Source organism: Pipistrellus kuhlii, unplaced genomic scaffold (assembly GCF_014108245.1).
Source record: "Pipistrellus kuhlii isolate mPipKuh1 unplaced genomic scaffold, mPipKuh1.p scaffold_m20_p_15, whole genome shotgun sequence".
Lineage (NCBI taxonomy): Eukaryota > Metazoa > Chordata > Mammalia > Chiroptera > Vespertilionidae > Pipistrellus > Pipistrellus kuhlii.
The window spans coordinates 22,744,176-22,767,892 of record NW_023425460.1 but is presented as its reverse complement, the minus strand read 5'-3'; the positions used below and the strand labels follow the sequence as shown (position 1 = coordinate 22,767,892).

Genomic DNA, 23,717 nt, shown 5'->3' with positions numbered 1-23,717 from the left:
TACTTTTTTAAATATATTTTATTGATTTCAGAAAGGATAGGAGAGGGCGAGACAGAAATATCAATGATGAGAGAGAAGCATTGATTGGCTGCCTCCTGCACATCTCCTCCTGGGGATGGAGCCAGCAATCTGAGCATGTGCCCTTGGCCAGAACTAAAACCAGGACCCTTGAGTCTGCTGAGCCCAACCAACTTGGGCTCCAGTCACGGTGTAGTCAGGGAAAATAATGGGAAATGTCCAAAGCTTACTAGATTGTATTGAAAATCTTTCAGCTACTCCATGAAAAAAAAAATGATTTGAAATCTTACATACTTTACAATAAAATTGAAAAATCAAAAGTCATGAATAAATGCTGGTCAATGTCTTCTAGTTCTTTAAAGAAATAGAAACTAATCAGTGCTGACCTGAAGTGAATTCATCAAAATGGGCTTCTAAAGTTAATAGCCAATTTTAATTATGTAGAAACCTCCAAGCATGGTCTGCCTCTACACCAGTGTAACCCCTTGGGAAAAGCATGGTACATATTCAGCCAATTCCACTTCTCCAGTTTGCTTTACCCCCTCACCACTAAAATAACCACACACAACCCTACCTATTTTCTATGCAAATGGATTCCATTCAAAACAAATCTCAAAGCTAGCCACAGCATGAAAAAAAGAGTCTAAGAAAGGGGAGTGGCTTTAAGATGCCCCTAATACTTTGAATCAAGTCCATCAGTTGGGAATAGGGGCCACTCGGTGTATGAGTGAAGTTTTAACTGCCTTGTTCTTGATTTTCTTAAGGGAATTACACAGGCCATATTTGGAAATCATTTGTAAATGTATAATCACTTCTAATTTTGCTTGAAGGCTAATTAATGTGTGGCATAGTGAATGAACTTAACCAAATTCACATTTCACATCAATAACTCACTCTACTGGTTTCTTGGGAATTAGAATATTTCTAAATGTCTCTCGAAGAACTCTCATTAATGCCTGTATGTACTTAACTTTCTTTTTAGCACCCAGTCACTCTTGCCTCCCTAATTTACTCCCTCCCCATCCCCTTGATAGGTGATAAGGAAGAATAAGTGATCAAAGCACCACTCAGGGCATTATTTAGAAACACTGTGTTACTGTTTACCATTTAGATTTTTCTGTTCTATCTATCTATCATCTATCTAATCTATCTATCTATCTATCTATCTATCTATCTATCTATCTATCTATAGTGCTTTTTGGATCATCATCTTTCATATGAGATCAGATCCCCTATTTGCTTGGCTGTTGTGAATATATTGAGTCTTCAGTGTTTAACCTAACTTGGAAAACATGTTTTATTTTTTGCTTTTCTAATTAATATCAAATACAACCTTCTTGTATGTAGAAACGCAAATTATATATAATAATAATTTATATTCATCTTTTGTTTAAAATGAGTTAGAAATGAAAAAATAAGGCAAATATATGTCAGGAAAATAAGTTGGAACCGGAAGTAGCCTCTCGATTCTTGGGCTGACATTCAAGCACCGAGTCATGCCAGCCAGGCTATATACACTTTTTAAAAGAGTTTTATTTTTTATATATTTAAGGTTTTATCTCAATAGGTGTTTGAAAAATAAATCAGCATATCAACACTGTGATTTTGTAGATATTACTAGAGGCATGGTGCACGAATTTGTGCATGGGTGGGGTCCCTCGGGGTAACTAGCGAGGTAGCCTGGTGCCGCCCACTCACCTGCTCCACCATCCCAATCTATCGGGGCCAGAACCCTCACCCCCAGCTCCCTCAATGATTGGGAGCCAAGTGGAAGGCTCCGCTGCCCCTCACTATCTGTGGGGCAATTGGCTGGGCAATTTGGCCCCTGCTCACACCACCTTGGCCTGGTGCTGCCTGCTCACCTACTGCACCATCCCACTGCAGTCCCACTCTCATTGGGGCTCATTGCCACCCACTGCCAGGGCCACATCTCTGACTCTGCAGTGTTCTGTGCTGCCCCTGGTGGTCAGTACATGTCATAGCAAGTGGTTGAACTCATAGTCGAGGGGATAATTTTCATATTAGGCTTTTATTATATAGGATTGCTTAGATAAAACTAGATTGATTTTTAAAGGGAGGGCATGAATTTAAAGCCAAAACTCTGAAAAGTACATTACAGGAAGCACACAGCTAAGGGCACAATTATGAAGTTCATGCATGAAGGCCTGAAGTTGGCAAAAACTTGTTAGCATTAATGGTTTCAGTCATTAGCTCATGACAAGCCTTGGGCTCTTCTTCTGTAGACTGTGGGTAAGTAAGTAACTTGGAGAAATAGTAGAAAGGGAGGATTCAAGTTAGAATCCATTATGTTACCTTTTTGTTTCTCCCCTCATGTTGTTAGGAGATAGAATTTCTTGTGTACAAAGCTCTGATTTTTTTTTTTTTTACATATTTTTTAATTTCCCTCATGAATAGCATTTTCCTTACTTGCACGCAACAATGTGTATCCAGTGAAAAATGTTCCTTTAGCTTTTTCCTTCTTTAACATTTCATTTTCTAGATCCTTTGTAGAACCTAAACAACTTCTAGTGTCTCTTTCCCTCAGCCCTGGCGATTGGTTATTCCTTATAGTCAGTGTTGCAGGGCTGGGGAGCTGATAACACGGACCTGCTCAAGTTGGACAAGATGTTTAAAAATACAAGATACCATGAGCTACAATTAAGTAACACCGAAGGTCAAATAATCACCCTTTCCATAATAGTTGCCTTATTCAAATAAGAATTCTCAACTATGAGGTGTACTGTAGAAAATATAGTCACTTACTCAATTTTCTTTCTAAGTCAAAATGACATTAAAATTGGAATTAGCATAGTTTTCTAATATTACATGTTTACATTTTTATCTCCATCTCTTTCTGGGGTTTTCTTTCAGTCTTGTGTCAAATCTTAGCAATGATTGATTTAAGAGAAGATATGGATTTCTTAATTTGTATATTTTATTTTATATTTTTCATTACATCTTGATGATGACTTTGTTTTCATTGATAACTGCTTTGCATTTTAATTTTAATTTTATCTTTTTTTGTTTAAAGTATTATCTAACTCCCCCATTTTCCCCTATTAACCTCTTCCAGCCTGCTCCCATCCTCCCCTCCCTCAAAGGCCCTCACCATCCCATTGACTGAGTCCATTGGTTATGTATACACACATACAAGTTCATTGGTTGATCTCTTCCCACCCACCCTCCTCTGTCTTCCCTCTGAGGTTCCACAGTGTTCCATGATTCTATGTCTCTGGGTCTATTTTTGTTCATCAGTTTATTTTGTTGATTAGATTCCACATATAAGGGAGATCATGTGACACTGTCTTTCTCTGACTGACTTATTATTTTGCTTAGCATAGTACTCACCCATCCATGCTCTTGCAAATGGTAAGCATTTTGAAAAATAAGCCTAGCCCTCCCATTGCCTATTGGAAATGCAACAAGTAAAATGAAGCATGAAGGAGACTTAAAATAATGTGTTCTCCTTTCTCCTTTTCAGATGGTAAGGTGGAAGTGACAAAAGAAGGCGTGAAGCTGTGCACCATGGGTCCAGGAAAGGTGTTTGGGGAGTTGGCTATTCTTTACAATTGCACCCGGACAGCGACCGTCAAGAGTAAGATTTGCGTTTTTTTTCCCCCCAGATACTTTCGATGTCTTTTTCCCTAGACCAGTGAGATGTCGATTGACACACTTCTTGATCGAATCTTTGCAATTTTATTAATCTATATTTCAAGTTTTGCTTTGAAATATAGCCCATCTATTCATTTTCCTACTAAAGGATGATTGTTAATCAGTTTTGTGTAACTCAAATTTTATTGCTGCCTTATGAAACGTATCCCTTGAACCTAGAATTTGTATGATTATCAGTTTATAAATTAAAATTGAACTGGAGCAAGACATTTTTTCTTTCTGCCTTGAAAAACCTCAGAATCATACTTAAATTATTTTTTACATTTCTGCTATTTTGGGTTACATTCCCCAAATAAATGCTCACTCCATGGTTTAGAAAAATTGAGAGGAGAAATGTTGATCTCATTCAAATGTCGAGTGAGATATATCCTGAATTCTAAAACTGCTCCTGTGTATATTCTTGTCTTCAGCTGCTCATCAAGTTGCATATTACAGCATTTTTTCTTTTCTACTGACTGAGCTTATTTTAAATCAGGGCAATAAAGCAGCTTGTTTCCCTAATTTTACATATATGTGTATATATGATTTCTCTAGCAACTTTTATTGCTTGGTAGAAGCAGCTGCAATAGATAGAGGGAGAAAATGTTTTAAACATTCCTTCTTCCTGACTGCAGGATGTGATGAGCATGTAACAAACAGCTGAATGCAAATGTCAACCATGGAAGGTCCATTTTATCTTTAGGCAAACATAATTCATGTTCAAAAAGGTTTTTCTGATTCATTATCCTGTAGATGATAGAAATCACAAATTACTGTGATTAAGTTGTGTCATTAAAAAAATTTATTGAAAAAATGACATTGCTAATAGCAATCAATTAGTTTTATCTGAATGCCACTGGTTATTTTGTTGTTTATTTGCTTTTTTTCTCTCAGAAGTATGGCAATGATTGATAGTATGGCAATGAAACTCAGGTTGTAAAGAATTTCAGAATACATGGCCAGCTAGAGTTCTAGAAAATGTCTTATTTGTCTTATTAGTGAATCATCTTTTTATTCATTGAAATTGTCAATTACATTTGGGGCCCTTATAAGATGAGCCCTTGTTGGCACTTGATTGTTGATCTCTAAAAGCATAGAACTCTTTTGATTGATAGGCGCCAACATGTTTTTAGTACATGACCCAAAGAATAATGAAGCCCAGTGAACATAACAGATTCTGCCAGAACTTGAACTCACTAAGTGCCTTACCTAGGAAAAGGCATAGTCATGACTCCATTAAATGAACAAACTTAACTATCATGCTTTCTTTTTATAAGAAATAGATTCCCTTTAAGTCAAAAAAGGAGCCAGAATAGAACATCTTGATTGAACAGGCTTTCTCAGAATTGTGAATAATTTTTCTTAAGTTTAAAAGTATTGACAATTTTAAAATGTTCAGTTCTGTATACTGCTCATTTAATCCAATTAAACTACAAAATTCCCAAAGTGCTTAACCTTTGAAATATTGAATTTTTATTAAATACATTTTTAAAAATAGACTAATGTATTTTAAATAAATTTTACAATGAAATGTTTTTAATAAGATGGATACTTTGCTTCATAAAAATTAACTGTGTTGCTCGCATCTTATAAAATTGTACTAATCTGTTCTAGATTCTATTGCACTTCTGATTGGTAAATTTAAATGCATCTGATTTGACATGAAGAAACTAGGTGTTGAATGCAAATTATAATCCTAACTTTTCAGGGCCAAAATGTCAATTTTTACTGATTAGTGATGGAGTATGTTCTTTAACGTAAACTCAAAAAAATTAGTGATGGAGTATGTTCTTTAACATAAACTCAAAAAAATCTCAAGTGTGTGTGTGTGTGTGTGTGTGTGTGTGTGTGTGTGTTTGACTGTATTTGAGAAACAGCCTAGAGTTGATGGTGTGCAAATATATTTATGCAAATATAATTTATAGGTGAAAAGGCTTATTACATGAGTGACAAATAATATCTATGAACAGTGGTTCCTTCTGAATGTTGTATAAGAACTATAATGTGTGACTAATGATTATTTATTGTTCAGAACCTTTTTACCCTATCTCCTACACTATCCAGCGACATTGTCCTTGTGACTGTGGTCCTTAAAAACCATTTGTAATTTAAATTATAAATTATACCTCAGGCTAATCACTTTATAAATCTGATTATATTCCATTGTGAATACCACTTTTGCCGAATTACTAGTCAATGCTATCCTATTCTTTACATGTGATATTTTAAAATGTCCTTAAATGTCTTTTTAGATCCAATTGTTTCTCAGGATTCAAAATTTTGTCCATTTCTTCTTAACTATCATTTTGCAGGTGATGACCATTTTGAGTCAATTTTGAAATGAAGTCATCCACTTGAGTGCAATAGTCTAAGGAGACGGCCATTTCTACACAATAGCTTATCACTCATGTGCCCCTTTTTCCCTCACTTACTTGAGCTTGTGATTTCCTTTTCCCAATATCATCTGCTTTCTTTTATGATTAAAACTGTGGATGATTCCTTTCTGTTTTCTTTCTCCCTAGGTTAGCTTGAAATTTTAATGCATTTTTAATCTCACAGTGATAACTAAATCCTAGGTGTTGTCAAAGAGCTCTTCAATCTAAATGAGTCTTTTCTTGTTCAAGATGGCACTTCTTTTAAACTATGTCAGAGCATGAATAAATTCCAGTGACTTCTTCTTCTAACGAATGTGATCCTAACACCTGTGGGTTATCTTTAACTTAGGATATAAAAAATAGTTTTATTTTCTTGTTGAGGTATAATTAACATTTAACATTATATTAGTCTTGTTGTGCAACATTAATGATTTGTTATGGGTATATGTTGCAAAGGGGTCAGCACAGTGTCTAGTTAACATCTGTCACCATCCTTAATTACAATTTTTTTCTTGTGATAAGAACTTTTAAGATCTATTCTCGTGGCAACTTTCAAATGTGCAATACAGCATCATTAACTACTAGTGGCTCGGTGCACGAAAATCATGCACTTGGGGGTGGGAAGTGTCCCCTAGCCTGGCCTGTGCTCTGTCACAGTGTGGGAGCCCTGTGATCCATCACCCCAAAGAGCTAGGCTGGAGCCCGAGGAGGCCTGCAGACCCCGGGGCCAGGCCTGGGCAGAGGCCTTTGGACCTCCACATGCCTGTGGATTCCCGGCTGGGCCTGCAGTGGAGTGGCCTCCTTGTGTACCTGCAGGCCCCCACGCTGGCACATGGTGGGGCAAGGACAGGAACCTCAAGTCCTGGGGCCTGTTGCCAGGGTCAGGGTCACAATCCTCATGTCCTGGACCTGTTGCTGGGGTCAGGGACATGAGCCTTATGTCTCAGGGTTGATGCAGGAGGCGGGTCCACAGCCTGCTGATCAGTTGTTACATGACAGCTTTCCGACCAATTTGCACATTATCCTATTGTTAGAGAGATACTTGTCATGCTATACATTATTATATTCCCATGACTTATTTATTTAATAACTGGAAATTTGTTCCTTTTGATTCCCTTCAGCAATTTCACCCCCACCTCACCTCTGGTAAACACCAACCTATTCTACCTATGACCTTGAGCGCATTCCTTTTCTTTTTTCTTTTTTTAATTTCACATATAAGTGAGATCATACAGTGTCTGTCTTTTTTCTTTTTGACCAGGGTATTCAAGGTCCATCCATGTTGTAAAAAAAAAAATGGTAGAATTTCTTTTCTTTTTGTTGTGGCTGAATAGTATTTAAAGAAATATGGAAAGAAAATATATATGATATGGTTCAGATCTGTATTCACAATCTACCGTCCTATAAGACAGCATCATCGATTTTCCCCTGAGGCATTTGGATGAAAAAGTATATAAAATCAACACAATATTGGAAACAAAAATCTAACCAATATCCTGAGGCTATTCACAGCTTAAATAGGCTCACGTTTTCTTTATTAACTGTGATATGAAAATGGCCACTTGTGTCTATCCAGTCACAAGCATGCCAGATGCCAGGGGGAGGAAAAGAGTCATTTGTTTTATTAGATTTCCACAACACCAAACAATTTCTTTCTCCAATGCTGTTTGAATTTCACATTCTGTCTGCATATTTGGGGAATCCACAAACAAAGAAGTTTTCTACCATCTATTTTCAAATCCCATGCAGATAGAAATTTTTAATATGCCCCTTGAAAATCCCTTTCCACACAATCCCCATGCCTAAAAGCATGTCATTACCACCTTGCCCACTGTGTCACTCCTGGTTGTGATTTCACTTTCACTCCTCTCACAGCTAAAGTCAGACCCATTTGCACTCTGGACTTCTTGCCTTGCTTTTGGGCCCTGGGTTCTTTAGAATCACAATAGTCGAAAAGTCAAAGTTACTGGAACCTAAAAAGAAAAAGAAAAGGTTTTTAGGTTACAGTGAAAGAGGGATTCAGAGATACAGACCCTATGTGTGAGTTTTTACCTGGATTTCCTTCAACTAATTCTCACAACTACTCAGGGATTTTTTAAGAATGTATTTTTAATTGATTTCCAAAAGGAAGAGACAGGGAGAGATAAGAGCATCAACGATGGAGAGAATAATTGATTGGCTGCCTTCTGCACGCCCCACACTGGGGATTGAACCCACAACTAGGGCATGTGCCCTGACTGGGAATCAAACCATGACCTCTGGTTCATAGGTTCACATTCAGCCACTGAGCCATGTAGGCCAGGCACTCAGGAGTTTTTTAAGGTTTGAATCTTATGGCTCTTTGCTCCAACTTTAGTTGTACACAAATTGGTCATTTTTGCCTGAAGATACTAAATTGAAGCTTGCTCCTCTTACTTTGAGTTTCCAGCTCACAAAGCCCCAACTCTTAGACAGCATATTATTCTAACAGTCTGTTTCCAATAGATTTCAATAAAACCCAAGAATAAAAGGTCTCTCTCTTTGGATAACATTTGGATACCAATTTAAGATGATCACCATAGCCCTAACCAGTTGACTCAATGAATAGAGCATTGGCCTGTGGACTGAAGGGTCCCTGGTTCGATTCCAGTCAAGGGTATATACCTTGATTGCAGGAATATCTCCAGTGAGGGGTGTGCAGGAGGCAGCTGATCAATATTTCTCTCTCATTGATGTTTCTACCTCTCCTTCTCCCTCTCCCTTCCTCTGTGTAAAAAAATCAATAATATATATATATATTTTTATTTTTTTTTTAAGATGCTCACCATAGAGAGTTATCTACAAAGCATGGCTACAGAAGGTGGGTGCGAATGGACTTGAGCAGTTATTTCTCCTTGGATTATTTATAGCACCTATATTTAAAAAAAACCTCCCCAGCATTAAAATACTTTAGTACTGACATGAAAGACCCTAAACATTCTGCAAGAAATCTGACTAATTGATGACTTTAATAACACTTGGTAAAAATATTTTTCTGCCTTGGTTTGAATACTCTCAAGTTTCCATATTTAGACTCTCCTAGAATATTTGTTATAGGGTGACATTGACTAATTAAACTATTTCATTGTGTCATAGACATTTGGGGAACAAAGTTAAAAGGCTTGGATTTTTCTGTTTATCTTTGTTTTTAAAATAAATTTGAGTCAGTGCAGTAAAGGCGACTTGTGCATTCCACTGTGGCTCTGTTTCAAACATCACATTATTCAACCTGACTCAGAAAAGTCTGCCCACCTTCCAAAATCTAAAAAGATAAATGGGGTGGGGGAGGTAGAGAGGAATATTTGACTAAAATTTCTTACTCTAATATCTCTAGGTGCCGTAAATGTAATGCTATACCCATAAGGTCAATATACAGTGCTTTCTGTTGGTAAAGGAACAAAAGAAATGAATGCCAATTTTATGGTTATTAAAAGGAAGTAATACATGAAGCTCTTCTATAGTGGCTCTAAGCTGTGTAAGGTCCATAAGATAACTGAATCAATAAGTAAGCATTTAGAAACTTTTTGGATAACATCATTATGGAGTTCTGTAAAGCATCATATTTATCAGAAAGATATTTTCACGTGTGAAAGTGAAGCAACATTGTCTGCGATATACAAAATTGTCGTTTAGGCAGTTATTACCTGGGGTTTTAATGAGCAGGAGCAACAATGTACTGTCACACTCCCAGTGCAGTAGCACAAAAGCAGAGGAGGTAACTGTGCTAATGAAAAGTCTCTGCTCTGCTTTAAGGAGGCAAATTAAGAAGATGCATGCTTTGCTTTCTCCCAGGCTGATGCATGCTTTTTTCCAAGAATCTTGAAATAAGAGAAGTCACAAAATAGGCAGATGGGGACTAGAAACATGACCTTGATTACAGAAGGAGAAATCCATTAATTTTCCAGGAACTGTCATCATATTGAACAATGAAGTGGGTTAGGATAGCATCTTGGGGAAGCATGTCCAGTTGTTCAGTGAGTTAATTAGACAACATTCTTCATGGTACATTTTTTTTATCACATGTGTCTATTAAAAAATACTAAGAAATTAGTAACATCAGTTCAATTATGTAACCCCTGAGAAATACATTTCTTTAATAAAGGGGTCAATTCAATAGGTACCTATGTTGCCACGTAACAGATTAACATAAACAAATGGATATACAGAAGCTATGCTTTAATCTAATTCTTTTATTATTTAAGTGGATTAAGTTACAAATTTATTTGATTTTTTTTTTCTAGTCCTGATGGGAATTGTTGTAGACAGCATTTTCCTATTACTTATATTAAACTACCAAAGAAGATTTTAGTCCAATATTGACTGGGCCTGGAAGACAGGCACATGTTAGTAATGCTTCTTGTGGGAAAAATAAAACAAAAACCTCTCACCATCAAAGAAAGGCAATAGTACTTAATTCCTTAAGATTAGATAAATTATTTTCCCCTCCCCCTTTAATTACTTAGGCATTGACTCTCTATATCTAGAGAATAGTCAGGCTTTAACTGGTAGGAAAGTATTATTTTTTAAAAGATCAGGGATAATTTAATAGTAAATATTCGATATGAACAATAGGCAAGGAAGGCTGTTTTTTTTTTTGTTTTTTTTTAGTAGTCTTTTTAATCTTGTAGAATTAATCATTTTTCCACAAAGACCTACATATAGAAAACTCCCACACAAGTAAAGATAGTGTCAGTTTTTGGTATACTGAGTGGCCATTCATTCATTTAATAATTTGCCAAGAGGTAATTTTCATATTTACTGAGCTGGTTGAAAGAATCAAAAACAAAGAGGTTGCATTTATCTTTTAAGGAGTGACATACAGCTTTAGTGGAAGAGTACCGGCATCGTGTAGATTATTAGCACCTTCTTTTGAAGATTATTGAGAAGTAAATTAGAATAACAGGTTGAGGGGGAAGGAAAAAATTTTAAAATCATGGTTTGCAGAGCCATATTGTTAATAAGAATAACAATGAGATTTATTGAATTTGATGGCTGAGATATTGGCTGGAAAATAAAGAAATTTCATTTGACTTTTGTTGTTCTTTTTTGTGCTCATGAGTAGTTTGGATTAGAAGAAAACACATGTAGATGGACATTTGTTAGAGAACAGCTGGATTGATGATGTCTGAATAAGTGCAATGTTTTTCACTGGTGGATTATGTCCAATTCACTAGTATTGTGAAAAGTGTCCTTACAGTCAGTCTAGGTGGACATCTATTTAATTGATAATGAGTGCCCAGGAAATCCTAGATGGGTTGCATGTCTCTTAGCATCTGATAATTAGAAGAATAAAAGTCATCGTGCATTGTAGTCTCCCAGAAAACATGGGGAGTTCCTTGTAACTGAGACTTGTAGATATCCGAGGCCAGGGGTAAGGAAGTGAGCCAGCTAATTTCCACAAGGATCTTGAAGAATTTCATTTTCACTGTGAATGTGATAGTAGATCATAGACCGCCAGGAATGGCTTTTCAGAAAGGCAGGGTATAAACTTTACACTGTAAAGGGTCAAGAATTGATATGAGCTCATGTAGCTGAACAGTGTCGTCTATAGTTAAGTGTTCTTTACTAGGGGTACATGTTTTCTCTGGAGGACAGTCTGTCTTACTAATAATAATTCATACTTTATACCCTCATAATTCTTCCCACATCTAATAGAACAACTTTATTGACTTGAAAGCATTGCTGTCTGTAGTTTTCTGAGAGGAATCAAACAATGTTATTCAAATTATGTTTCTTTTGTTTTATTTCCAAAATAAAATATGTATAGAGTGCTTCTGTGTATGAAATTTATAAGGCAGACTTCTGGTTATAGAATGGGGGAGCAGTCTTCTGGAGCCCCATTCAGTGGCCCTGGGTTTCCTTATTCTTACTCCTTCTCACTCCTACCCTTGGATTAAGATCTTCTATGGCATTTTGTTATATTTAGGTCAGGTGATACAGTTTGAAAACCACTGCTGTAGTTGAATACAAGGTTACTTTGAGTATCTAGGTACTGGTAATTCCTTATAAACTACCTTTATGTATTAACACTTGGCTGTGTGTAGTATAATAATCACTGATCTTCTCAATGATCCTGCACCACAGGGCTGAGTAGCAATAATAACACAATTGCACAGGTGAGGCAACTGTGCTTTAGAGAGCTTCTGGAACTTCTTAAGGTCACACATCTGGATTGCTAAACTATACCTTGCTCTTTATCAAACCCCCCTACCCCCCCATAAGACAATGAACTACATCATCTCAACCTTTATTTCAACCTTTACTTGTTGAATAACCTTTCACCACGATACTGAGAAAGTTGGTTCAGACAGATGTGTACTTAGAAAGAACTGGTACAAGAAATACAAACATCAAAAATAAACTACAGGTAAGACTACAGGGGACAGTGAGTAGATCCAAAAGGCTGTACATTCCAATGTAGTTTTTCTGCTTGGAGGCAGCACTTTGGATTGTGTTGGCTAAAGTCCTAATGTCATCAGATCCCTTTGGGGTGGCACGCTCAGGTCTTCCCTGTAAAAGGTTTGTGTGTGTCTGTGAGTCATGTACACAACTAGAAGTAGGTGCCTAGAGTATCAAGGTATTGGAAAAATTAAGAATAGATAGCTACTGGGCCTGGATTTACAATGTCAGTTGTTTTCTATAATAATATTTCAGACCAATGACACTAATAGTTTTTATCTTAAGGTGCAGCCTGGAAATTATAGACTTCTGGTGTCCAATTTGTTGTCTTCATTGATTGCCTTAGCAAAGAATATTGATCTCTTCTGTGCTTACCACATTCTTTCTGGATAAAGATGTTGATCATGGCCACAATTCTCATAAGAATGAATAAAATCCTGCTCCCTCTCTTACCCCAAAATTTTCAAGTTCTTTATACTCTGGTCAAAGCCTTGACCTTTTATCTATAGTTTGAAGTTAGCAATTCCTGGTTTCCCCAAAGTTACAGTTAACCCAAGTTGTTGAAATTTTCATATTTATTGCCTTTCACTGTCACTTAATACTTATAGGTGGAACTACAACCATTTATATGGAATTTGTCACTGACATACAGCCATTAAGTTATCCATTAGGCTTGATCATAACCTGGAGAGAGTGACTGAAAATATAGGAAATGAGATTCCTACCGCTGTGGAGTGACCCAAACTATGTGTAGCGCAAAATGTAATAATGAAGTTTTCAGACTATCAAGATACTCAAAATAGAGTTTCTGAAATGCTAAACATCTGAAACTTAAATTTGAGTTGGAAGAGACCTTAGACATCAAGAATGAAGTGCCTTTGTCTGTAATTAGTTTTAGGACCAATAAAAATGGAAATGAACTCAAGGTGTTTTGGGCTTTTAAAAATTAGATCAAAATATATTTTCCGAGTCTCAGATTTAAAAAGAGAGAGAAAGAGAAAAAGCTAAATGGAAGATGTAATCTTTTATTTACTCATCCTCTGAACCTCGTGACTTGTGCTCAATGTTTTTCAATCAGAATGGCTTAGGCCATAAATAATAGCAGATAATTATAAAAGCAGCAGGGATATTTTTCTGTATTGACTTTTTTTCATAATACTCGGTTGAATTAATTTAATATGCCTCTTTAATTTTTTCATATTTTTGATGATAAAAACATTGTTTAGAAAACATATACACACTAAGATTTTTAAATCATTTATACCCCCTACCCAGAAAGAATGCTTTAGGCATTTTGCACTTCCTTCTTTCTCTCCCTGAATGTTTTAATAGGTAAGATCACACTGCTTCTCTTTTTAATGCATATGCTCAAGTCTGAACATTACTCATTTGTTATGTGCTTCTGCTGCTCTTCAGGTTTTATTTCAGGTCAAGGTGGATGGCTTTTATTTTCATTTCCTCTTTGAGCTTTTCATTTGGAGGATGACATAGCTGTGCCTTGTCTTCCAATATCTTTCTGTTCAGTTTTTACTGTTTAATAAATGTTTTCTTTTCTATTCTTGATGTGCTTATTCTTCTTGGTCCATGCACCTTAATACCTTAAATTGGACTACTAATAATTGGTATTCATGTTTCATGAATACTGTGAGTTAGAAGCTGTTGTGCATGCCCTTTGTGAATAGGGCTGATTAATGGGAATAACAAGTAGTGGTGAGAGTATTGGTGTCTTTCTATAGATATGTCCAACAGCAATGATTATCTGGTGGTTGCTGTGGCATCGATGTATAGCATTTGAATTTTAGGTTTTCCCAAAATTGGCAAAGGCATTCTGGCATTCTGTGGTAGGACCTGTACTTTTATTTAGTTGAGTCACTGGGTAGCTTGACATTTGTGGGATAATTCTCTTGATTGCCTTAAATTGCTCAGCAGAATCATTTTACGAATTAAATGTTGGTAAGCTTGATTCATATACACCCATGGCATTAACATCTCAGAGCATTAATGAAGTGGGCACTTCATTTCTTTTCCAGATGAGTTACTGAGGCATTTAAATGTTTGGCATTTAGGAAAGCCAAGTTCCATTTTCCCTATAAACTGATTCTCAATTATTAATATTTGGGATATGTGTTAGTCCATGTGGTAAACTATGCAGGATAATTTTCCAATTTTAGGATGAAGTTTATAAACTGATATCCCAGTACAGATAAGCTGCCTTCTGATACACTCTATTCTTTTCAAAAGGTGTTTTTTCTTTAGCAAATCATTCCATAATCATTTATAGTGACGCCATGCCTTCTTTCATCAGTGGGAAGTTTCTATCCATTTGGCTTTTCAAAAATACACTTATATTAAGCTTATAATTTGGGCTTGTAATTAAAAATTTATCCTTAGTATATTCTGCATAGTGCTTTTGTACTTCAAAATCATATTTTGAAGTAGAATTGTTATTGGTGGAAGTGGAGTTCTTGGGGTACAGTGAGGAAAAGGATTACATGGGAGCATGGGGTTTCATGGAAAACTTCACTGATGATATCATATTGAGGTTCTAAGATCCCATCTCCATCATCTGTCCTGCTATAGAAAAGTCCAATCTTATCTTCACCAGGGCCAGAATTATGCCACTGTCCAGGATTTCTGTTCCATATTAAAGTACAGTCCAATGCAGCATCTGGCTATCTTAGCATGTGTTCCCAGCTTCAGTCCATGAGGCCTCTTAAGGACATATGGTAATGAAGAGAGGACAGGTGAGCACATGAGAGAGTACAAGTTACAGAGCAAGAGAGAGCAAGTAGAAACAAGAGAAGAGAGAGGAGATTCCAAGGATTTTAACCTGGAGCTTCTTTAAGCAAAGCAATGAAACTTCCCAGATTTCAATCACTTCTGATTGGGTCCATCCCCTAGCCAATCCATTGTTCAAAGGCTAGATTGACAGACAAGCAATTACAATGATAAGGGTAGTGTTACAGCTAAGATCACCTCCTTGGGACCTAAGAGAAAGGTTGAAGGCAAGTGGCTAAGAGTCTTTTGGATTTGGCCATGGTGAGACACTGTAAACTTTAACTTTGGTCAGATGAAATTTAGAAGCCATAGAATACTTTTTTTCCACACAGAGCATTTAGAGCACATGTGTCAAACACAAGGCCCGCGGGCCAAATCCGTCCCGCCAGGCCTTTCAATGTGGCCCGCACCGCGCTGTCATCACTGCACTCCGCTGCGTTTCCATCACAATGACAGTTTATGACTGTTCAGTAAACCATTCGGCCCTCGATTTAGGCTGGATTTTAGATTTTGGCCCCTTCTCTGATTGAGTTCGACACCCCTAATTTAGAGCATAGAGAATACTGACAGGAAGGTATTTTTACAGAGGTTACTGGTAATATAAAAAGAATCATAAATACTAGTAGTTTAGGCCTTACAATTTTCTAAATAAGTGGCTATTATGGCATGCATTTTAGTGTCCAGTGCATAGTCAGAAAGGATAAAAAAGGGAAAACTTCATAAATTTTATTAATAAAATTGCTTTTATGTGTATATTTTTTTAAGAAACTGCATATTTTAGTCCTAGCTTGTTTGGCTCAGTGGATAGAGCGTCAGCCTGCAAACTGAAGGGTCCCAGGTTTGGTTCTGGTCAAAGGCACATGCCTGGGTTGTGGGCTGGGGCATGCAGGAGGCAGCCAATCAATGATTATCTCTCATCATTTATGTTTCTATCTTTCTCTCCCTCTCCTTTCCTCTTTGAAATCAATAAAAATATATTTTAAAAAAGAAAATAACAAAATGCAAATTTTTTAATTTAAAAAATTGTTGTGTTTTTCACATGAAGGCCAAATCCTAAGTGTATATAAATGTCGAAAAGAGATATTAAAAGTGAGAAAAATATTCTGAACATTCTCTCTTCAGTGCTTGGGTAGGGACCTGAGGGAATAGGGAAAATCCACCTACTGCCAAAGCATGTGAATATATTTACAAATAAAAGGAACCAGTCAAGATAAGAAACACACATGCAATATCTAATATTTATGGAGTTTAGTAGAGCTCATAGAGGGTGGAATTGATCTTCTTATTGAAAAAAATTTTGATGTAAAGGGATGGAATAGAGAAAAGAATGAAGGAAACTTGAATATTTGTATAGCCTAATGCTGTTTTACTATTCAAACTTTTTGGTTCACTAGAATACATTATTTTAAGTGTACATTCTATTTAATAAAGAAAGAATATGCTAATTGATCCTCAAGCTGTTGCAAAAATGGTGGCACCCACAGCCAATAAGGAAGGAATATGGTAATTGACTGTCACACCCTCAAAGATAGTGGCACCTAGTCCCCTCAGCCCCCCCGGGGCAGCAGGTGCTTGGCAAGGCCAGACCTGCTCCTGCTGTGCACCTGCCTCTGGAGGCCCCCAATCCCTTCAGCCTCCCAGCTGCACAGGGCCAGCCCAAGGCGCAGGTTACCAGGGTCAGCCTAGGCTTGCGCTGCCAGCAGTGGCAGCAGCAGGGGTGTGATGGGGGTGCTGCCTTCCCCTCATCCCCAGGTCACCTCCCACACCTGGGGAATCCAAGACTGTGAGAAGGGGCAGGCTGAGCTGAGGGAACCCCCACCCCTCACACTCTAGTACATGAATTTTCATGCACTGGGCCTCTAGTTGTTTATCAAATTTCTTATTAATGATGAGTTTTTGCCATTTTAAATCCTAGCTAACTCATTATTGATATAATTCCATCAGTGCCTGTTTTATTCATCTCAAGAGAAATCATAGTAGCTTTGGAACTCAATAACTACAGCAAGACTTTTTCTTTCCTGTTAATGCTAACATTTTCTGCTTAGTGTTTTGAAAGAAACCTTGAAATGCTTTTCAAATATCTTAGCCAATCATGAATGTAACATTATGCTCATTTGAATCAGAGAATTTTGCCAGTATTTAAGGGCATTTTTTTTTTTTTTTTTTTTTTGTTTTTGGTTTTTTTTTTTTTCTTTTTTTTTTTTTTTTTCGAGAGAAAAAGGAAAAAGGTTATATATCATGGTGAAGACAAAAATAAATGTTTTGAGTTCATCTGCAATAATGTTTTCATATAACTTGGAGATATTAGTTTTCTTTCTTTTATGACTATACTTTAAAAAATACTAGTTTAGCCCAGCTAGCATAGCTCAGTAGCTCAACCCATGAATTAGGAGGTCACAGTTCATTTCCCGATCAGGGTATATGCCTGGGTACATGCAGGCTCAATCCCTAGTGTGGGGCATGAGAAGGCAGCTGATAAGTGATATACTCTCATCGTTGATGTTCTCTCTCTCTCTCCTTCACTTTCTCTCTCTCTTTCTCCCTCCCCCTTCCTCTCTGAAAATCAATAAAAATATATTTTTAAAAAATACTATTTTAAGGAATTCTTGGAAATATCTTGGAAAATTCAGATGCAGGCATTATGTGTATATAGTGACACAAGGAATTAAAACAATTTCCCATCTTCCCTTTCAACCTCCCCCACCTCTGGTTCTTCCAGAATAAACTTGACTCCTCTCCCCATACTGAGACACAGGGACAAGAGGCATGAACTTTAAACCCAAGTTTGACAGCTCTATTTTTTGGAATCCGCCCTAAGCAAGTTATTTAATTCATGTGAATCTAAAATTTCTAACATGAAACACTATGGAATTAAATAAACTATATGCAGTATTCAATAGACACTCTGAATATTTTTACACTTTGCCTTTTTACAGAGCACTAGGTAGATAAAAGGGACAGTTAAAGTTCCATTTAAAAATATCTTTCTATCTAACTACTGCCTATTAAATTCATGCTTTCTTTTATAGGCCTCACTCAATAACCTTCTCATTTCCTCTATCCCTTTCCTTGTTTGTATCTCATTCTGAATTGTGGTAGTGTCTCCTTCCCTAAATTGTCAGGTCTTTATAAGTCTAGACTGTGCCTTAATTTACTTTATCCACATTTCCACTTCACATTTTCTTGGGAAACTTATATTGAACTGCCTGAAGGTTGGAGAAGGTTCTCGTGGAATGAAGAACGCAATTTGTGACAGCCTTCAAGGACACTTCTTAGAAGCCGAAATACTGTCACAAAGACAGGCATTCCTGCATCTAAACCATGAAGATTTCTTGAAAAAAATTTTTTTTCAACTATAGTTGACATTCAATGTTACTTTGTATTAGTTTCAGGAATATAGTATAATGGTTAGAGAAACGTATACTTTATAAAGTTTTCCCACTAGATATTTCCAATACCCACCTGTTGCCATACATAGTTAATGCAATATTATCTATACTAATAAAATGATAATATGCTAATTAGACCAGGTCAGCCAGCCATCTTCCTTCCGGACAAAGCCATGGTGGTGGGGGCAAGGCAGAGGAGTTAGGATGATTAGGCCATCAGGGGAGGGCAGTTGGGGGAGAGATCAGGCTGGCAGAGGAGGGCAGCTGGTGAGATCTGGCTGGCAGGGGAGGACAGTTAAAGATGATCAGGCAGGCAGGCAGAGAGGTTAGGGGTGATCAGGCAGGAAGTGGGGCAAGGTAGGGGCAATCAGGCCAGCAGGCAGAGGGGTTAGGGGCAGGCAGACTGGCAGAGGCGATAGGGATGATCAGGCAGGTGAGTAGTTAGAAGCCAGTAGTCCTGGATTGCTAGAGGGATAGAGGGATGTCCGACTGCCCATAGGGGTCCCAGATTGGAGAGGGTGCAGGCTTGGCTGAGGAACGACCCTCCGACATAAATTTGTTCATCGGACCTCTAGTTAACTATAGTCCTTAAGCTGTAATTTATTCCTCAAGACTCTTTTGTTATTATCAATTTGTACTTTTTAATTCCTTCACCTCTTTCACCCAGTCCCTCAACCCTCCTTTCTCCCTGGCAACCACCAATCTGCTCTCTGTGCCTATGAATCTGTTTCGGTTTTGTTTGTTCATTTTATTCTTTAGATTCAACCAAGATTTGTTTTTGTTTGTTTACTTTCTATTGATTTCTTAGAGAGAATAGAAGTGAAGGGGAGAGATACATCAGGAGACAAGAGACACATTGGTTGGTTGCCTCCCACACAGGGATCTAGCCTGCAACCTGTGTGCCATTAACCAGAATCAAACCTGTGAGCCTTCAGTCCACAGGCCAATTCTGCCACTGAGAAAAAGTGGCTATGACTGAAGATTTCTCATTGATGATGCATTTGGACTCTTCATTACTACTACTTAAGGCTTTATAATACTCTTGGCAGAGTCTTAAACAATCTAAAGGAAATATCTGTAGATACCATGATGATGTTTCCATTTATGAACAAGTGTATAATACTCTTGGCAGTTCTTTTAAAGGGTGCCTTCCCTCATCTTGGTATTTATTTAATTTGGAAAACTTACTATCTAAGCACATTTATCAGCAAAACTTCTTTTTGACCCATGAAAATGAAGGAGATGACCTATAAAATACATTCCTAAGCCGTGCTTCCATTTTACTATGCTGGTGAACTTGCACATATTGCCGATGCATGAAATAAGGTCAGAGTAATTCTGATGGATGGGCTGACTGAATTTGCTAATGATAGAAAACTTTTATTTGAAATAGGCCATGGCATGAAGTGGAATTCAACCTGGACTTACCTTGTTGATAATTTTTTATAGGGAATAATGTATTGCCAAGCCAGTACCATTTCACCGGAGCTCTATTTGCATACACATCATTGTCTTTAAATAAAGGCCATCTATTTCTCAAACAGAAATCACCTGTGTATTTTAATCAATAATGTTTCATGTATATTATTTTTTATTTGAATTTTGGAGCACCTTCTAGCTATAAACCCCCACATGAGAATCATCGCTTAATACAGTGTTCCTCTACGAATGAACCCAGGAAAGTTAGAGACATAAACTTGTGTTCCTTTATGCCCCCTTAATCTCCTATACAAAGGAATGTTTTTAACTCTGGATTGAGATACCTGTATTTTTTATTTTATTTTATTTTTTACTTTGTAGAGAAAGTCGTAGTCAGCTTTGTGATATTAGGGCAGTTGAGCTCAATGCTATTAATAGATCCAATGTTTTCTTAGACAAATAGAAAATCCAATATGTATCATTCAATCTAAGTTTATAGTGAAATTGACGCCCTTAATATCGAAGCCTTTTTAGCCATATTATTAGCCACTTTAATAGATGTTAGGTTTTTTTTTTTTAGTAAAGGGAAAACAGGTAGTGTATTCTTGGTTGACCATAGCTGAATTCATATCTGGAACTCTTCCTTTGGGGTTCCAATTACTGGAAATAAACTGCTTGGAATTATTCACAGGATTAGTGGACAACAAGGTTCCTGCCCTGAGGATTTTCTTGTTTTGAATATCAGATATCCCCTTGAAGATGGTTAGACAGAATTCATTTGCACTAAGCACCTGAGTACCAGATCTTGGAAGTAATTAGATTGCTTCACATCTTAGTTTAGCAGGTCTTACTAAGTATATGGATTCTTAAATAAACAATAAGAAAATAATCTTATGAAGAATGACAGCCCACATTACAAATTCCCCAGTATAATAAAAACTGATTAAGGTTGTTGTTCAAGGGAGGCAAGATTCCTGAGCACACACCTACCAGGCTCAGCTACAATTTTGTGTTGTCACTAAGTAAATATTAGGGCATTTTAAATGACATTGTTTGCTTTTGTTGTTATTATCATTACTGTGCATTATATGAGTTAGAAAAAGGCTTTGGAGCCGGGACCAGTTTGGCTCAGTGGATAGAGCGTCGGCTTGCGGACTGAAAGGTCAAGACCATGTTCCTTGGTTACGGGCGCATCCCCAGTAGGGGGTGTGCAAGAGGCAGCTGATCGATGATTCTCTCTCATCGATGTTTCTAACTCTCTATCCCTCTCTCTTCCTCTCTGTGAAAAATCAATAAAATATATTTTTTTAAAAAGAAAAAAAAAAACAGAAAAAAGAAAAGAAAAAGGCTTTGGAAACAAAGGGAGCATAGGGATATTTTTTCTTCCTTCTCAGACTGACTTGAATTATGTTCACACTTTCTTAATGCCTTAAGGAGAAGAGGACACACTATTTAGTGTCACGTTACATCACAAATGTGCCAGTGTTGTGTAGCAGCCTGCTAACAGTGACAATTTGTGTTGGTCGCAGCTATTCACACCTGTTAATAAGGCTCTGCAAGAGGGGCTCTCCCCAGCCTGGCTTCCTTGTAAACAATTATTCTCATGAGATCCAGAGGTCTCTTTCCACCTCCTCGTTTTTTGTACATGTCAGCTACCCTCATTATCAGCCTATACCTCTGATTCCTTGACTCCCTCTCCAAAGTGCCTCCCTTGGTTTTTAATTCTCAAGTACAATTAAAAATACACTAAGTTTTATCAAAGGTTTGATTGTACAATAATACCTCCCTCTGTCTCTCTCTCTCTCTCTACCCACCTCTGTTTTGCAGTAGAATGACTACCTTTAGGTAGTCCTCTGTATTTTTAGTAACCTCAAAATTGAAATATCTTTTTTTGCAGAACAGTGATCCGTCTCTATTGTTTGACCCTTTAAAAAAAACTAGCTAAGCTTTACGTTGACATTTTCAAGTCAATGCTGATTAAGGGGCTTAATATATTTTGACATCATCAACAATTTAAGGCACATTGGCTTCAAACAATTTCATGCTTCCAAATCTATATCAAAAATGATTTCACTTTCTAACTCCTTAAATTCAATTAATCAGTGTTTACTATCTTGTCACCCTGTAATTCTTAAAGTCTATAATGAGATGGTTATTTTTTCCTGCAAGATATTGTTCTTCAAGGGGTGATCTGTCACTATATTCCAATTAATACTCAGATCACCACAAGGCTTTTAATTCCCACATTTGTTAAAGAGCATAACTATATCTTGAGAGGACAGTGAAGAACAATTGCTAGATGCAAGGAGTACATTGATAACATAGTTTGGTGAGTTGAAAAGGAAAAAGTAAAATATAAATTTAAAAGTACACAAATTTTACATATATGAGAAGTACTTGTTAAAGTCATTTTAAAAGACTTAGAATATTCAAAATTTGAACTATTATACAATTTCAAAGTTCTAAAACCCTATACTCTGTAATTTTTTAAATGAGAAGACATTTACAAATTTTGATTTTTAAAATGACATCTTTCTGTTAAAGGAAATTATAATTTGTCAGAGATTTGAAGTTTGGAAGTAAGTATGTGTGTGTGTTTGGGCACGGAAGAAAGATTTTTTGGTATTTTATTAAATATATAAATATCTTAAAATATACAATTGTACTTTATAAGTATCAACCAACCCATTGTCAAATAAAAATTCACATCCTATCTAATAAAGAAGGAGTATACTAATTGACCACCACATCCTCACAAAGATGGCTGCGCCCACAGCCAATAAGGAGATAATATGCTAATCGACTGTCACACCCTCAAAGATGGCAGCCCCACAGCCTCAAGATAGTGGCACCCAGTCCATTCAGCCCCTCTGGGGCAGCAGGCACACAGCACGGCTCGGCCCACTTTGTGCACCTGCCTTCACAGTCCCCCAGTACTCTCAGTCCCTCAGCATCCCAGGACTGGCCCAAGGTGCCAGCAAGCCTCAGATGGCGTCTGCTTAGCGACCTAGCTGCCCAGGGTCACCAGAGACTCAGGTAATCAGGGATGGCCAAGGCTTGTGCTGCCAACAGTGCAGTAGCAGAAGTGTGATGGGTGCGTCACCTTTCCCTGATCACCAGGGCGCCTCCCACCCCTGAGGGCTCCTGGACTGTGAGAGGGGACAAGCTGGGCTAAGGGAGCCTCCTCCAGTGCATGAATTGTCATGCATCAGGCCTCTAGTATTAGCATAAAGTAAGAATTAGTAGGAAGCAGAGGCAAGATGTAGGAAATTAATAAGAAGTTATAGTTGAGGTCAGGGTGGCTCCAAACAATCCCTGACTCCTGATGTTCACTCCCTTGTATAATCCCCTCACCTTGAGTATACACTGGACTTAGTGACTAATTTCTAATAAATAGAACCAGGCCTACCTGACAGTGGTTCAGGATGGCCTTAAGGAATTTGACTCATTTGACTCACCACTAGGGAGAAGCTAAGCCAGAAACTACCTGGACAATAGAGCTCACGACTTAATGTTATCTAAGAGTCTATCACTGCCAAATAAAAGCAGTATAATTGGAAACAAAAGTCACATGATGGCAGTTATCCTGAATACCCTACATAAAGAAAATTATTCAAGTCATTTGATTTATTTCCATTTCTAATATTTGGGGACTTGAGAGAGGTAATGA

The 23,717-nt window shown here is 37.3% G+C and overlaps 1 protein-coding gene across 2 annotated transcripts in view; it reads left to right on the top strand.

Moving 5' to 3' along the window:
• The window catches only part of PRKG1 (protein kinase cGMP-dependent 1), a 1,018,841-nt gene that overhangs the window by 408,318 nt on the left and 586,806 nt on the right, over positions 1 to 23,717 (top strand). For both annotated transcript variants that reach the window (XM_036438437.2, XM_036438436.2), the window contains exon 3: positions 3,500 to 3,613. In XM_036438437.2, the coding sequence (XP_036294330.1) occupies positions 3,500 to 3,613 (114 nt within the window). The remainder of the gene's footprint in view (positions 1 to 3,499; positions 3,614 to 23,717) is intronic.